The sequence below is a fragment of the Oppia nitens genome, unplaced genomic scaffold (genome assembly GCF_028296485.1).
Source record: "Oppia nitens isolate AA-2021 unplaced genomic scaffold, nextdenovo-longstitch-racon4-pilon3 scaffold15_pilon_pilon_pilon, whole genome shotgun sequence".
Classification (NCBI taxonomy): Eukaryota; Metazoa; Arthropoda; class Arachnida; order Sarcoptiformes; family Oppiidae; genus Oppia; species Oppia nitens.
Window position 1 is genome coordinate 1,290,077 of NW_026533194.1, and position 19,443 is coordinate 1,309,519.

The 19,443-nt window shown below is 22.0% G+C and overlaps 1 protein-coding gene across 1 annotated transcript; it reads right to left on the reverse strand.

The window, feature by feature from the left end:
- Positions 1-15,607: 15,607 nt before the first annotated feature.
- LOC128964974 (E3 ubiquitin-protein ligase HERC2-like) lies at positions 15,608-18,630 on the reverse strand. Its single transcript, XM_054311630.1, has 4 exons — positions 17,934-18,630; positions 16,638-17,376; positions 16,161-16,279; positions 15,608-16,092 (listed from the first exon to the last, which is right to left on the reverse strand). Exons 1-4 carry the CDS (start codon positions 18,628-18,630, stop codon positions 15,608-15,610), a joined length of 2,040 nt encoding a protein of 679 aa, XP_054167605.1.
- Between the last annotated feature and the right edge of the window lie 813 nt (positions 18,631-19,443).

A 19,443-nucleotide genomic window follows, 5' to 3' on the forward strand; every position in this document is an offset into this window, starting at 1 on the left:
TTGTACAATAATCAATAATTATTGTACAATTTTTATGTTTACTAAAAAAATATATTTTAATTGATTTTTCAAGTATGCAAATAGTTAATAATTAACAAAAAATATTAATTATTATAAAAATAATAATAATTTATATATATATAAATAAATCATTTATAATTTTTATGTACAAATATAACACAATAGAAAATTTTATTGATAAATTTGTGATAAATAAAATTATAATTATTATAAGAAATATTGGTTTTTATTTTGATTATTATTATTATATTATTTGTATTGTATAATATATTATCATAAAATTTACAAATAATTCATAAATATTATACTAACAAATAAACACAGTTAGATATAAATATAAATTTTGTAATAATTATTGTATAGTTATAACTATAGCTAATAATAGTAATTATAAATTAAAATCTAAAAATTATGGTTATTGATTTTTATTAGTAAATATATAATAGATACGAAATTTTGCTAAAAAATTATTAATAATTATTATATAGATAAAAATAATTATATTTATGTGAACATTATCATCTGGAATTATACTGTATTATAAAAACAAATATTAATATTAATACAATTATTTGTACAAAAAAAATCCCAAACCAACTATTAGTTTTATTTATAAAATAATATTGAATAATTTTTATATATAAAAAAAATATTTACACACATTTACATAATATTTGTTTGGGTTTGTTAAGTTGTTAGATATAGATAAAAATAAAATTTATCAAAAAAATTTATTATTATACTGTATTATTGTATTTATATAAATTAAATATAAATATTATTATTATTATAAAGTTAATGCAATAAACATTTAAAATTACAATAATAATAAAAAAAATTAAGTTTTTAATTTAACAGTTAAATTTAGTTAAAAATAACTAACTAATTATAATAAATTAATAAACTAATTAATAATAATAATGTTTGGTTGGCAATATTTCACTAAACAATATGTAAACTATACCAATGCCATTAGACTGTCCTATTTTATGGTATGTTCGGGCTTCTGTATGTATCAGATCTATCGACTATCGGCAATGTATTTCCAATACGATATGACTATATCGATAAACAGTGACAATTCGGGTAAGATATCGATGCCGGGTATAACTGTATGCATCAATAAGGCATATCTGGTCAAACCGGATATATTGCTCAGGGAGTTGTCCATTGATAGGGTTTCGGGTAATAATTATGAACAAATCAGAGACTATATGAACAGAAAATGGACGCTTAGGGAACAGTTGGCTAACCTATTGGACAAACATCAGCTATTGAACAATACGTGCAAAGTTATGAGTACTATTGGTATTAGCAATAATAGTAGGGACGGTAACAAACAATGGGACAACTATATCGATTGTGAACTAATAGCACCGATACTACAGGTATACAGTAGTTGGCACTAAAAAAAATAATAGTGAAAATTTCTAGAAAGTTTCTGGATTAAAAAAATTCTGTTTATGGGAACATTACAATTAAATATAATAACTAAATATTATTATTATTATTATTAGAATTTTAATTAATATTAACAGTTAAGTAAAAAAAAATATTTTTAAAAGATAACATTAATTTTTTATATAAATATCAGATCCCATTTGTACATTATGTCTCAATAATTTAGTATTCAAATAGATATAGATATGGGAATCCCATAGTATAATTATAATTAAGTAAAAAAATTAAAATTAAATTAAAAATAAAATTTGAAAAAGTAAAAATCAGAAAAAAATTACTAAAATATTTCTATTTGCCCACCATCTAACACTACCAGGGTATTAATCTGGAGGACAGTTGTCTTACATTGTTTTACCAGTCAGACATGTCTACTAGCCGGGACAAAATGTATGAAATAGACAATACTAATCGTATCTATCGGGATGTCTATCTGGAAATGGTTCAAATGCAACTGCCCGTTAGCATACCCAACTTGCATGTATATTTTCATCCACGACGGGAACTAATCATACGCTATACGGAACGATTTAGTCGGGAATTAATACGAATTCCCGGCTATATTACGTTCATAGGCTACAGGAAAACCCGTATACAATTGCTACCCGCACCGTATGTTAGCAATTGTCAAAATTATGAGACTATTGGCTATCATTCGCACGATGAATGTGTAGCCCAGTGTCGATTGGATAGCCTAACAAAATCGCTGGGCAAATGGCCGGGTAGTTATCTAGCCTACAATATGACCCGATGGGGTCATCTGTATGTACACGAAGTATTTCCGCGATTTAATTTCAGTTTGAATAATCAATCGCTTGTCCGAATGGACAAACAAATTAGCTACCGGTGTCGGCAGGTATGTGGCGAAAAAAACGATTGCCTAACCCATGTATACGATACTAGTGTCGACAGTTATCGGTCGAATACCGGCCGGTTTTATTTGGTTATACAACCGCCCCAACAATCCGATCAGATTGTCGAACATTTACCKAAAATCGAAATCCAGGAGTTTCTGGTACTAATGGGAAGTCTATTAAGTTTTTGGTTTGGCTTTTCAATGATTGTTGTATGCGATCTACTAATCAAATTCGGACGGTTTGTCTATACAAGTAGTTGTAGTAGTAGTACATGTAGTTGTCTGGCACCCAGATATCTAGTATCTAATAATCTTAATAATAAATCATATTTTATCTATAATCACCAATGTAATAATAATAATAATAATAAACATGGTGAAAAAATTATGACAATTAATAATAATAATAATCAATCATCAATTGATCGTGGTCATTTTATACCTGTTAGTAGAGCTAGCACACAATTAGAAGATAGACGATAGTTAAATAATAATAATAATAATAATATAAAAAAGTTATATTGTATATTGAAACTACTGTAACTTATTGTATACAGTAGCACTGTACTAATAAATTATTATTATTATTATTATATAATATATTGATGTATAAATATTATTTTTACCTAATTAATTATTTTGAACAAAAAATAATAATAAAAAAATTGATTTAATAAGAAAGGTTAAATTAGATTTTTTTGTTGTTAAAAAATATATTAATTTTGTATTCAAAAGTTTTTTTTTAAAAAAAATAATTTTATATATAAAACATTATATTAAATTTGCAAATTGATTTTTTAAAATTATATTATAGAAATTTTTTTTAAAAAATATTTTATATATCAGTAAATAAATCAAATATTAAGTGTCTAAAAGTTTTACAAAAAAATTATTGTTTGTTAAAAATAATTAAAATAGAAAAAAATATCTTGGATTAAAGGTATTAAATTTACTATTTGTTATTCAAAATTTTTATTTTCTACATAATAATTAATATTAAGTATTTTTTTGAAAATATTAAATTTTTTCTACAAATAATAGTTATCAAAAACACAACTAAAAAATTTGACACACGTTTTACTATCAAAAAAAAATTATTGCTTAAATATCTGCTATTATAAAAAATATGTCAAACCATTAAATCCCTGTTTGTATATATAKTATATACTGAAAACATACAAAAATTTTTGTTATTGTCTTGTTTTGTATTTTCAAGTTTTGTTTATGACATCAAAATATATATATAAAAAAAACATTATATATATAGTAATGAGATTTAGATTGATTTTGTTGTTGTTGTTTTACTGTATATATATGTGAAAAATGCTTGATAAACAAAATGTTAATTTTAGTTAAAAAATAATATAAATATATATACTGTATATATTTAAACAAATGTGATTTTTTTTTAAATATTCAATTTTTGTTTAGTAAAATGTTATTTTAATTATGATTGATTACAAATTAATTGTACAAATTTTAATAATATTGTTAGTTTATTATTTGTCCACAACATTTAACAATATTAAATTTTTCAAATAATAATAATTTAATTATGATATTATTTTCTGTAAATAATTTAATTGAATATATATATATATATAGTAATAAAAAGTAGATATTTTCAATATATAAAATATGATAACTATCTATAGTAATATTTAAAAAAATGTTATTAATAGTTAGTAATTAATAATTAACTATAATTATTATAAATAATTACTAATTAAAATGTTAAAATTAAATATTATATTTATGTTTACTAAATACTATAAATATTAGTTAATAAATGTCACTTTCAGAGACTAAATATGTTTTCTATTACTACTATAAATAGTTTATATAGTATATCAATATATCTAAAAAATAAATTACATTTTTGTCATATATATAATTTATATATTAAAGTTAATAATGATATAATTAATAATATGTCAATAATAATAATAATAATAATAATAAGTAAATAATGTTAAGTAATATTCAAACAGTATTAACCACTTAATAGTCAATATTTTCTTAGAAAAACTAACCACTTGTTGTTTTTTGTTAATTTAGTAAATAATAAAAATATCAATAATAATAATAATAATATTTTATTACTACAACTATATGAATACTAATACTTAATATAGTATAATAAAAAAAATAATATTATTTACACATTTATATAGTATTTAATTATTAGTAATAGCGAATATAAGTAAATAAATATGTACTACAAAAAAATCATTTATATATATAATATATACAGTGTTTTTTGTTTGTTTGTTTAATATATATATATMTATATATAATGTATATTATAATAAAAATACTACACTGTTATGTATTTATTGCAAATTGCTAAATAAAATTATTATTATTATTATTATTATAATTTGTTGTTGTTGTTAGTAATTTACTATTAGATTTGGCAGTATTTGCATTAGAAACTACATTGTAAGCTAATAATGGGTATAGMAAAAAAATAATATTAATAAAAATATTACATTAATATTATTATTATATAACTTTCCACAATTTAATAGAAACTTGATTTTTTTGATATAATATATATWTTTTTGATTTTTAATTTCCTGGATAAAATAAAAACGAAAATTTTGAATTAAATATTGTCAAAAAATGACAATTTTTTTATACTAAACTAAAATCTTAATCTATTTGTAATGTTATAAAATTGATATAATATATATATATTAAATGTTGAAAACATATACAGAATGTGATACACATGTTATTTTAGTTATAATAGTTTATGACATATATTTTTATAGTATATTACTATTGAAACATTTATTTTGTTATATATTTAAATGTCATAAAATTTGTATATTATTTGTACAATATATTTATATAAAAAAAAATAACATTGCGTTTGACATTTTGTATATACTATATACAGTAGTATAAAATTCATATATAAAATCTAATACAGTATATAATGTTTAAATTTTTTTTGATTTAATAGAGTGGAGATAAAATAGTTTTTAATCACAAAAAAACAAAATTTTTTTGAATGTAATACACGACTATTGTTATCAAAAAATATTTAAAACATTTTTATTTGATAGGATTTAGAAAAAAAAATAAATAATAATATCAAATATAGTATAATACAATTTTGTGTTATTCGGTAAATTTACTATTTATATTAACTTATTTGTATAAATAATCCAATTCAAGTTTATTAAATTAAATTATATGATATATATAATACTATATATATATATAAATTATATACCAAGTGTTGTACTAAACATTAATGTATATGAGATTAAATATATTGTACTGTATTATTATTATTAATATTATAGTAGTAATAGTAATAGTATGAATCAAAAATAAAATAAAATCAAGCAATATATTTTTCATTAGACATTAATCTATGTAAATGTTTAATATAGACATAATATTATTGTAATATAAATTTATATAAAAGTACATGTAAGGGTATATGACAAATAACCATGTTTGTATTTTTTTAATAAAATTTTTTTTATTAACTTATATATAACTAGGGTTAGATTGAGATTCTGAGGGAGGGAAGTTCCCAAATAAATTCCCTCCAATTTTCCCGGAAAATATGGAAAATATATTATATTCCCTCCCTTGATCGTTAGAAAGGGAAAATATAATTTGTCATACATTAAAAAGTACCTAAACTATGTGTTTCATTGGGACCATTATGTTAGTAATAACTCAATCAAAATATGATTAAAATATTATTAAACATTTAGTAAAAACATTAAATACATTTTGTAGACATTTACTATACAAACGTGTTTTTAATTAAACATTATGTAATGTGAGTTAGTGTATGATAGGTGGTACCACAAGGAAATGTCTTCCCAGGGAATTCCCAGGGAACAGGGAATATAAGGAACTTATGGAAAATAAGAAGAGGGAGGGAATCTGATCTAACCCTATATATAACAAATCCAAAAATTATCAAAATAAAAAAATATATTAATTTTATTTATATTACTTTACTATTGTACTGTATATAGTCATTGTATAGAATATAAATTATATTATTTTACAGTAATTTTGTATAATAATAAATTGCAAAATAAATATAATTTATATACAGTTACAGTAGTTTTTTAATTATATTATTTTTTAAAAATAACAATATCAAATCTATTTATAGTTACAGTAATATGCAAATATAATAATAATACTGTAATATTACTGTACTTTATATTAATACTGTAAATAATAAATAAAAAGTATATGTAAAATACAGTATATCCTCCCTTTTTCATATTATATTTTATATATAAAGTTTTTCCAATGGTATCGAAAAAAATAATAAAAATAAGTAAAAATTACTATTCAATAATATATATATATATATATATATATATATATATATAATATTTATTGATAATTAATTTTTGACAATTTTGTTATTTAATAAACTTAAAGTCTATATACAATTATTTAACATTATCTTAAAAATTAACATMAAAAAATAGACAAATAATTTTTACACTGTATATTATGACAGCAGTATTATTATTAATAATAATAATTATTATCATTAATAATAAATTTTATATATTAATATCTAAAATTAACAGTAATATAAAGTATATAAATATTRTATATATTATATATTATAGTATAAATCAATTTGACACAACTGACCACAATATATATAATTTATATGACTATTAAATAAAAGAAAACATATATTCCCAATAATATACAGTAGAAACTGTTAATTAAATTTAATGATAATATTATACAGTAAATTGTACTGTATATATACTATATATACTAAATGCTATGGTATAAAACACGAATATTCCTAATAAATAGTAAAAATATTATTTATTTTTATCTATTGATTGATTAACTTATACGATATCTATTTGCTCTGTATATATATACAGTTATTTAATTTAATATTAGATAAAACCCATATATAAATTATTATTATTATTATTATATTATTTATCTTATGTATTATAAATTATGTATTGATAGTATTATTTTATATGGTTTTTTTCCTAGTATTAAATTAAATAACTGTAATAGTGTTACTGTATGTATATATATATATATATATATATATACAATGTATCAATATATGTTTATGACATTTATATTACTGGTATGTGCTGGTATAAATACAGTAAATAAATTATATTAAAAAACTAATGTTTATTATTATAATTATTAYGATACTATACTATATATATATATATATCAAACTATTGAAATTGAAAAATTAATATAAAAACAATTATCAGATAAAAATAAACAATTTTTTTTAAACTAAGTTAATTTTAAACTATATCAACATTAAAAAAATAGCTTATTAGTAATAATTATTTTACAATAACCAACAAAATTGTCGATAATATGGACACATAAAGTAGTTATATCTAGTTTTTATTGTTTGTATAATAATTATAATTTTCTAGAATCAATGCAATTGATAATAAAAGCATTGATAAAATATTTTTTTCAAAATAAAATTTTAAAATTTTTCCTAATATTTTTATATAGATATATATCAATTATTAGTACAATATTAATATTATTTGATTATAAGTCAAATGAAATCAAATAAAATAAATTATTTTTGTTAAGTTTGTTAAAATACTTTACTTTAACCGATACACTGATCTATTGACACTCACTTAAATCATACACACACTTACTTATACACACATACACACACACACCTACACATACATACACACATATATATATACATTATTGATATTTAATTTAACTTATATATAAAGTGTACACATAATATGTTTTATCAACATTGAATGGAAATGAATGTCAGCAAAATAAAAATAAAATAATTAAATAAATTAAACTACAGTCTAAATTATATGATGACCTAAACTAAAAAATTAAAAAGTTTTTATAATATATACAGTCTATACACTGTTTATAATTAATTTTAAATACTGTAAGTATAATACTGTACAGTTACTGTACTGTATATAGTGTTTAGATAATTAATTATTAAATAAAATCCTATTGTTTATAATAAGTTTTAAAAAAATAATAATACTAGAATTAATGTTAATAAACATGTGTTAACTTAATTAATTAATTTATTTAACTTAATGTTGTTATTATAAAATTATTATTATTAGTAAATTTATTATTATTATTATAATAATAATACTAACAAAGATAATAAATAAATAATAAAATGTTTACTTATATTTTACTAATTTTTTTGTAAGTAAATTAATTAGTTTTTTTTAAAACTAACAAATTAAATAATAATGTTAATTATTATTATTATTGCTAAATGTTATCAAATTATTAAAAAAATCAAAATATCTTATAAGCTATTTACAAGCTATATAATTCATATAATTTTAAAATATAATAACTATATAATATTTATTATATTATAATTTATAATAATATTATTAGATAATATTATTTTTTCAATTAACTAACTTATATTAAAATTAATTTGATGCATCTTAAATTATAATATAAAACAGTTTCAACAATATATTAATATTATAGTTATGACAAATAAGCAAAAATATGCACTGTCATATATAATAATTAATTAATTAATTAATTATAATAATAAATTAATTAATTATTATTATTATTATTATTATTATTATTATTATTATTATTATTATTATTWKCAATGCACCAAGTAATAATTTTAATAAAATATATAATTACTAAATAAATAATTACTAAATAAAATTATTATAATATTATCGTATTTCGTTTTTATTGTTGTTTTATTTGCTGTTATTTTCTGAGTAGTAGTTAGTATTTATCAGCAAAAAATAAATAAATAAATAATAACTACAAAAACAAAATATTTATCAAGATAAACAATAATAATAATAATAATTAAATGCCTCACATGTCTAGGAAACCATATGATATATTACGTATATATATACTGTATAATAATAATAATAATAATAATAATAATAATATAYCTATCATTGAATATAATACCTATGAATATCATATGATTTTAGGTGAATGTTTTTTTGATGGCAATAATAATAATAATTAATTAATAATATATTTCATAATAATCATCGAGTAAACATGTATGAATGTAATAATTTATTTGTTTTTTTAAAAAAATTAAATAAAACAATAGTTTTTAAYCGTTATCTATTTGTATAAACAAAATTGTTTTTTTTTTGAAAAGTTTTATGACAAACATRTGTAATCAAACTGTATATAAATATAWTTATTAMTACTGTAAGTTATAATTAATATTTTTTTGTTAATTAATATTATTTTTTACTTGTCCAAGATGATTTATTTTCCTTTTAATTTATTATTAACTTTCTTAATTTTTATTGTTTTTTCAAAAAATAATATATATATATAAAATTATTATATTATTGACAATATTTTTTATATATATGATATAACAAAAAAAAATATATCATTAATAATGTGTGTAATAATCCGGAAACCGATGAATTTGCTAATAATTTTAATAAATATTTTTTTTTGTTTAACAAATACTACAGTACTTAACTAAATAGATAAGTTAATTGCAACAAACTTACTATAATATAATAATAATAATAATATTATTAATTATCGCAATTTTATGATAATTGTGATTAWTATTATTGTTATTAAAAAAAAWTTCTATTAAATAATTACAAATATTAATAATAATATACAGTATATATATATATATATATATTTCATTTAAATAACATTAAATTGTTARTTACGCAACTGTTTAGTGTGTAAATTAAAACCCCTAAATAGGAGTTATTATGTAAACAATCATATGATTCACACTAATTGATAAAAAAATATTTTTTTTAAATATATATATATATATATTACTATTAATAATAATAATAATGAACTAATAATTTATGATAAAAAAAAAGTAAAGCATGATGTTTATACTGTATATATATATATTATTTTAAATAAATTATATAAATAATTATCTATTTTTTTGAATAAATATATAAATCTACACACACACACACTTAATTTTTTTAAATAACTATTATATATATTATATTTCAATATTTAATATTAAATATTTATAAATTTGTTTAAAAAAAAGGTTTTCCAACAAATATATAGCAAACACCATATTTGTTATGATAAGTCAATAATCTAAAACACATTATACTATATATATATGATATTATATCACATTTTTTAAATATTTATATATATTTTTTCACTATTTAGATATGAATATATAAATAATACGTGTGTTATTGAATGTAACATTTTTTATTATTTAGAAAATAAAAATTAAATATCATTTATTTATTTTTTTAAATAAAATAATATTATTACAAATACTATCAGCAAAAATAAATCTCAATAAATTTTTTTTAAAAATAAAATTATTAAATAATTTATTATTAATAAAACTAATTAACATTTTCGACAAACAACTAAATATTACTATTAATATTAAAMGTAAACACAAAAAAATTAATAAACTTTTAACTAAATTATCAGTTTATAAAATAAAATAAATTTTTAGATATCAATGTGAKTGTGTGTGTATATATGTAATGTTATAGTAGTGATTTAAATGTGAAAATTAAAAAAAAACTATTAAACTATTTTGAAACTAACATTAACTTATTTTTTTTTTGAWGATATAKATATATATACGTACAGTACATACACTGTATATACAGTATATTATCGTCTAATTGTAAATGATTTTTCAATTTTGTGAAAAATAAATCCTACAGTAATATTATATATCATATATATATATGTTTATAAGTACAGTGAAAATTCAGATAAAAATTATTAATTATTTGTATGTTTTATGTGATTTAAACTACTATTTACTGTATTTTAAACCTCATGACACASACACACACACACTGGTAGTAATTTTAAACATTGATATTTAATATATATATATAAACTAAATAATAATAATAATATAATATTGTAATAGTAGTAGTAGTAGTGGTTGTTATGATTAGCTGGCATAAAATTACCATTACTTGTAATTTACTGTACATATTTCAAAATAATCTACAATATATTATTTATATTTATTTATATTATTATAGCAAAAATAATTTCCATCAATATATACTGTATATGTAATGTATACTAGTATTAAATAAAATACTTTTAATATTAATAATAATATAAAATATTTTATTACATACAATATAATACTGTAATAATAATAATTATACAAATAATACAATATAATATCCAGTCGACTGTAAAATATTTTTATATATATATATATATWTATACATTATATCATATAATATTTAGTGTGTGTGTGTATATATATAATGTTATGTATTGTAATTTCCTAACTAAATCAACAATTTTCAAATACTATGTGTGTATRTATATGTTTATCAAGCAATTAGTAAACATTTTTAAATAATAATACTAATAAATATATAAGTATTTTATTATTATTAATTAATATATAATTTGCATGAGTGTATTTTACATTTAAGTATAATAATAATAATAAAAGTTCATTGACTCATCAATAATTATCATTAATTATTATTTATTATTATTATTATAATACTGTAATAATTTATGAATAATAAGCCAGTAAAGTTTTCAACATTAATAAAAAAATTGTTTTAATGTGGACTTAAAAATCACTTTCAAGTAACTACACGTGCGATAATAATAATAATTGTGTTTTTYAAATATATATTAATTTTTTTATAAAAACTAATATTTGCCTTAAAAATAAAATATTCATTCATTCAATYGATTGAATTGAAGTTTAGTTTGAAATTTATTTATTTATTTTWAAAAATAAWATAAMACTTGGATTTGTGTGGATATTAGTCAACCCCYCCCCCACCCATCGACACACAAACTAATGCTGAAAAGTATGGCATCGACACTGGCCTCGGAGGCCGACCGTAGGGCCAAATCTGGTGAACACTATACGGCTATTGAGATCTACTCGAAGGCGATMGCAATGTATCCGATTGACCACAAACTATACCTAAGCCGAGCCGACTGTTACCAGAAATCCGAGTTATATCATTTGGCGCTGACGGATGGCGAAGAGGCCAGTCGTYTGCTGGAAATGGATACMAACAGTACGATGGCCGGCCAGTTATGTATGGCCCGTGCGTTGGCCGGTATGCGCGAATATACCCGAGCCGAACAAGTCTACAAACAGGTTATCCAGTTGACGGATGACGATATGGATGATTGTAATAATAATAATAATAATCGCGAGGACAACCAGCGCGAGCTATACGACCTACGATGTCGATCATTGGTGGAAATGGGTTTCGATAAGCAAACGGCTACCGAAGCGGCACAGGTATACGATTCTATACGCGAAGCAGTGGACAGCCTATTAGCTCAACAGGTGTTTAACAACAAACGAAGATCTTCGTCGTCGCTGTCGTGTCGTCTGAATCTAAGCTCCGGTGCTTATAGTAGTGATGATGAGTATGACGATGAAGAGGAGGACGAGGAGGAGGACGGAGTCGAGGAGGACATGGATTACAATACTAGTGATAAATGTCTTAATAATAAAGTTAATAATAATAAAAATAATAATTTAAGTATCAATAGTTTATTTAAGTTTACGACAACAAATCAGTCAACAATTAATACTAATAACAATAATATTATTAATAATAATAATAAGGATATAATAATTATTAGGAATAATAACGACATAAACTCTAATGACATGACAATTGGTGATAATAATAATAATTACATGAATAATAATAATAAGACTATTACTACTACTACTACTACTAATAATAATAATAATAACTTTAAAACAACTGGTCTTAACTATGCCGATAAAGCACGCAATTGGGCCAAAACTGGCGCCGCCATCGATATCGGGACCGCCAATAAATTCACAAACAAGTTGTTGGCCGTAAACGGCGGTGTGTTGTCGTCATCGTCGTCGTCGGCGGCGACCAAAAAGTTGTCTACAAAAAAGCCGCCACTATCGGGACCGGATTGTCCGACAAACCTGTGGGGCTATAATGGACTGCGTGTACAAAATATCGACGCCACTGCCCTCAAGACTATCGACAAACGATTTTCGGTTTTCGGTAAAGTCAAACACTGCGAACCGGTAGCCAAATCCAAGTCAAGCGTATGGATCTACTTTGATAATCCAGTAGCACCGGTCCAGGCCATTGCCAAACTGCAGGGCACTGTTCATCGGGATCTGAGTTACAGACAAAAAGCCCGACCGATGCCGTTGAGGTTGTTTTTTGCGCCGACCGACGACCAAAAAGAGTTGCGTTTTTCACGACCAAAACAGCCGCAAAACGACTGCGGAGAGTGCTATTACTGGCGGACAACTTCGTGTCTGATGGCCGACAAGTGTCTGTTCAAACATTTACCGGCAAACAAACAGATTGACGCACAGGTCTGGATGAGGGACAGGGATGGCAATCCTATTTAAAGTCCAATTTAGATAAAGCTATAATAATAATAATAATAATAATAATTAACTTAAGAGACATTTTAGAAGTGATGGTTGGGTTTGTTTGATGGTATTATTTAGAGGAAATGGATGTCTTTTTTTTTAAAAAAACAGTTGTCTCTATAAAAAAAAAATTAATAATAAAACAGGAACTGAAGATCTATTTTTTTAAAATTAAATTTTTTTTTGTAATTATAATAATAATAGTAATAATATCTTTAAATTAATTGCTAATAATAATAATAATAATAATACTCTGCTGGTCATTTATTATTTTTTKTTGTTGAAAACTATATATAATTACCGGTAATTAATTAATTAATTAATAATTTATAGTTATTTTTGTTTTGTTTTGTGTGTAAAAATTGCTATTATTATATAAATACAATACATATGATAATTTTTTATAATTAATAATTACATAAAGTTATACAAGTATTAGTTTTTATATATAAAAAAATAATTTGTTTGAATAAATACTTGTTGTCTCTCTTTCAAAGCAAAAATAAATAATTTTTTTTAATGTATTATAAAAAGTTACGATAAAATTGTTTTTATTGTTTCCCCCCCCCCCAAATATAACATATTGTTAATAATTATAATAATAAMYAATAAATAATACAAATAATTAAAAAATAAWTAAATAACAAAATTTAATAATAAATAAGATTAATATATCTAAAATAATTAATTATTAAAAAACTAAAAAATAAAAAWTTCAATAACAAAAAAATMTTATTGATTAATAAAATAATGAATATTTTTATTAATTAGAAAAATATTTGCCTAATCATTAAAGTCAATAAAATATTTATTGGTTAAAAAATTTTTTTTTGTGATTTCATCATTTACTGACTAACATAATATTTACATTATTTTATTATTTCTAAATAATTATTTCATTATTTCATCGTTTTAATAGTAATTTTTTATTTATTTTTTTTTGATGAATTACTCTATGTGTAAATAATACWGTATTACAATAATAATACTAAATATTGTTTTTATATCTATAAAAAAAATTAATACTTTTATATTAAAAAAAAATACATTTATATAGAAAATTCTAGAAATTCTATGGAAAAAAATTAGTAATAAATATTTACAAAAAAATAATAATGTAAAATATGATAAATTAATAGTTAATATACATTTAATATTTAATTTAAGATAAAAGTGTATACTTGAATAAAATGATAATCAAAAAAAAAACTTATAATTATTGTAATTTTTTGAATATCTTAAATTYTTCTAATATATTAATAAGTTAAATAAATTATTAACTTTGATTAAATGACTAGGATTAAATACTATAAAATAATAATTAAAAAAAAAGTTATATATTATAAATTAATTTTTGTTTTTWAGTAAATAAATTATTTATAAATTTTTCGACAAACAAAATATTTTGAAAAATTCATTATCAAAATTATCGACAATTTTTTGATAATCTGGTCTATAGTTTTCTAAAATATTTTGATCAAACATCCAATTATGTCGATCRGCAATAATCTCAGCACAGGTAGGTCTGTCTATAAAATATCGGCGCATATTATGGAAAAGTTGATCCAAATTTCTTATATAACCATACAATGTATTATCAATGTGATAGCTAAAACAATAATTTTAAAAACAAAAAAATAATATATGTACTAGGTTAAATTTTTTTTATAAAAAACAAAAATAAATAACAAAATTTAATTACTTTAATATGTCTGTAGAAAAAATCTCATAGCAAACAATGGCCAGACTATAGACATCGCATTTTTCATTATACGCTATATAAGACCCTTTCCCAATACTACCTGTTGTTGTTGTACCAGTACTAGTCATATCAGAGACTTCCGGTGCCCTATATCGTTGGGTACCCATATTGTTTGTATGCAATCCCGATCGGGAACCGTATCTGATATGATGTACGGCCAGTCCGAARTCGCCAGTTTGACAAAACGATTGTTTACAGGTCTAGTATTAATCAGTATATTATCCGGTTTGATATCCCTGTGTATAACTGGCGGATGTCTTGTATGCAAATATTCAACACATTCGCACAATTCAAGCATCAGATGACTTGAGATAAAATAGTCCAACGGATCCATTGGTTTGTTAGGCTGTTGTTGTCTATGAAATGTCTGTCCTTTTAAATCGATTAAATGCTTAAGACTTTGCGAACATAACTCCATTTGTATGTATAGACTGTTAGTATTWTTATTATTATTGGACTCAAACCAGGCGTCATAACAGTTGACCACAAATTGTGAATTCAATTTAATTAATTGTTTAACTTCTCTCAGCGATTCTTGATTAGTAATATCTAAAAAAGTAAAAATTTTTTAAAACTAAAACAAAATCATCATTTTTATTGCATTTTTTTATAGTTACCAAAATTATCGATAATTTTGATGGCATAATCTAAGCCACTRGACTTATGAGTAGATCGATATACTTGTCCATAGGTACCGGAGCCCAATAGTTGGCCGCCGGGTGTCGTCCATGTTTTRCTAAATTTATTATGRCACATAATGTTCCGGGTCAATTTRTACAGAGCTATATTAACAGTTTTAACTGTYMSCTGGCACTCATTGGCAAATAAATCGATAAAATTTKSGTATTGATTGTCTAAATTGATAATTTGWCCAGTACAATTACGTTGCCATTTAATTATTTTAAATTGATGATTAATTGAACTAYTTTKATAATTGTTGTTGTTTAATAAAATTWCCAATAATACTGCCAACGTTATCTAKTAGATAAATTGGCCYTGATAAACAWCGATTAAACATACGTCCACAAATGTACAATTGATTTTTGCTTGATAAAAAATATGTATGCTGACTATTGCCCATTTTATGACATTGCCAATTRCTTATGGATATTATATGATCTAGRYSRTTTATCATTKYGGGTATACGACAATCAATGTTAGGTTSGTGTCCCAATAGTCGGGTACTATTATCGCCCCAACTGTATACCCGACCCMWATGTCGGGTAATACCGAACGATAGATTGTTATAGGCGTAGATATATTTAAATTCTGTATYGATTGGTAYTATTGGCRGTTTGATTGGCGGATAACTAATGCTMGCKGYATATGAACAACAGCCTACCTGTCCGTAKGTGTTGTTACCCCACGCATAGACAGTACCGCAACTGGTAATGGCCAGTGCGTGACTCCAACCGCACACKAYATCSGTAACACATTTATCATCRAAAAACGGTATGATTGCTGGTTTRCTGTAATCAGTATTGTCAGCACCTGCAGGTCTACCCAATTGATAGCAATCGTTTGAACCCCAGCTATAAACTCGATGGTCAAACGTTAGACAAACAGCAAAATCGTTTCCGATRACAAACTTTTTGATTGATTTGCCGSACAATTCMRGTATCATTTGCGGTATGTTTTCATCAACTTTTCKMGAGTGACCCAAACCAAGTAAACCGTAAAAATTTTCGCCCAAACCATACACTTGACCAGTGGTTGTCACATACCATAGATTATCGTATTCATAGTGAACTAATTGTATAGTTTGTTTGATTTCCTGGTCATGAATAGTTGTTATCAATGGAAACTTATCCAATAGATCATCAATACTAGTCTCTATATATTTTAATTTTAAATAAAAAAAGTCAATTATAAATAATAATAATAATACAGTATATATATATATATATATATATAGTATATACTGTATATATATTTCTATCACACACCTGACATATCACAACCATATGGTTTTACTTCAACAGTACTGATAGTATATTGAAATTTACGGGCGTATAGTATMGGCAAACTTGTATAGTAAACATTGATTAGTTTGACAACAGTTTCGGTAAAATACATTAATTTATAACATCTATTATTAGTATCAATGCTAACATATCTGCCATACATATCGCTAACATTATCAATATTTACTAACAATGTTGGACTACTATTACAACAACTACTACTACTACTACTAYTACTAYAACTATTACTGTTTARAATAATATTGGTAACTTTGCCGCACCTGTATATTGTACCTTGATGTGTCAAAAAATATGTTTGCAAAATATTACCATCAATATTACAGGTAACTAATTTGATATTTTTAATTATAGCAATCAATTTTGGTATATAGTAGTAGTAATTATTATTATTATTATTATTATTACTATTATGTCCCAGTAGTGAGTTACTATTGTCACCCCAACTATATACCTGTCCATTAGCACTGGTTATAGCAAACGAGCATGATGATATWGTATAAATAGATTGAATAGYAGTGTCTAGTGATAAACCAATTACTATAACTAGAGTTGGATACTCTATATAATCGGTTTGTCGTTGTTGTTGTTGTTGTCCGCAACCGCACTGTCCAAATCGGTTATCGCCCCAACCATATACCTGGCCCTGACTGGTCAGTGCCAGCGAATGATGMGAACCGCACCCGATATCAGTAATATGTTTATCGGCCAGAAACGGTATGAGCGCTGGTCTACAGTAAATATTAGTAGTAGTAGTATTAACATTAGCGGCAGCACCGGTAGGTAGTCGACGACGACGACCCAGTTGTCTGTACTGATTGCAACCCCAGCTATATATTTGTTGGTCACGTGTCAGACACAGTGCAAAGTCGGCGCCGATAAAAAATTTCCAAACATTACGATCGCATAATTCACGGATCAGTTGCGGTTCGGTTATCTTGTTTTGATGACCCAAACCCAGTATACCGTAACTATTGCTACCAAAACAATAGACACAATCATCGTTTGTTACAAACCAAACATTATTAGGATTGCAATGAAATAATTTGATTTCACTTTTTATAGGATGCGGTATATTATTGAATGATTGAAAATTGTGTAACATTTTTTTGTTGTATAATTATTACAATATTATTATTATACTATTATTAATATATAATTTTTTTTATATAATTAATATGAAATAGCTAGAATAAATAGTATTGCATTATTAATAAAATTTTATTTTTTTTAAATAATTATTTAATAAAAATAATTATTTCAATTAGACCATAAAATATAAGATAATTATTATTAAGTATTGTCATAAATGTATTTCAAGTTTTTTTTAAAAAATAAAATAATGCTTAAGTTGCTAAAATTATTTTATTTTATTTTATTAATWTTTTTACCTTTATTAAATAAATGTTATCAATCAAAAATTTTTTATAGTGCTTTTTTAATTTCAATTATTATAGTAAATTATATTTTTGTTGTTAATATGCACAATAAATTTTGATATAATTTTTTGAGTAATAATTAAATTAATCAATAATACAATGTTAAATAATTATAACAGTATATATATATATATATATATATAATTTAATTTAAATTAAAAAATGTAATTGTATTTTTAGTATATAATAAATTAATATTTATTGCAATGTACATTTTTTAGTTTTTTTTACTATTATACTAAATTATTTTATTTAGAAAAAAATTATTTAATTGTTAAAAATTATTTTAATCAATAAATTTTATTAAATTAAAAAAATATATATATACATAAATATGATGTATAAAAATAAGATAGTTATAAGAGATAGTTACTAATATAAAGCGATAAAAATTTTATTATTATTATCAATAATTTTTATTTTATTATTACATTTTAATCAAATACTTAAAGTACAAATATTAACAGTAATTTTACTGA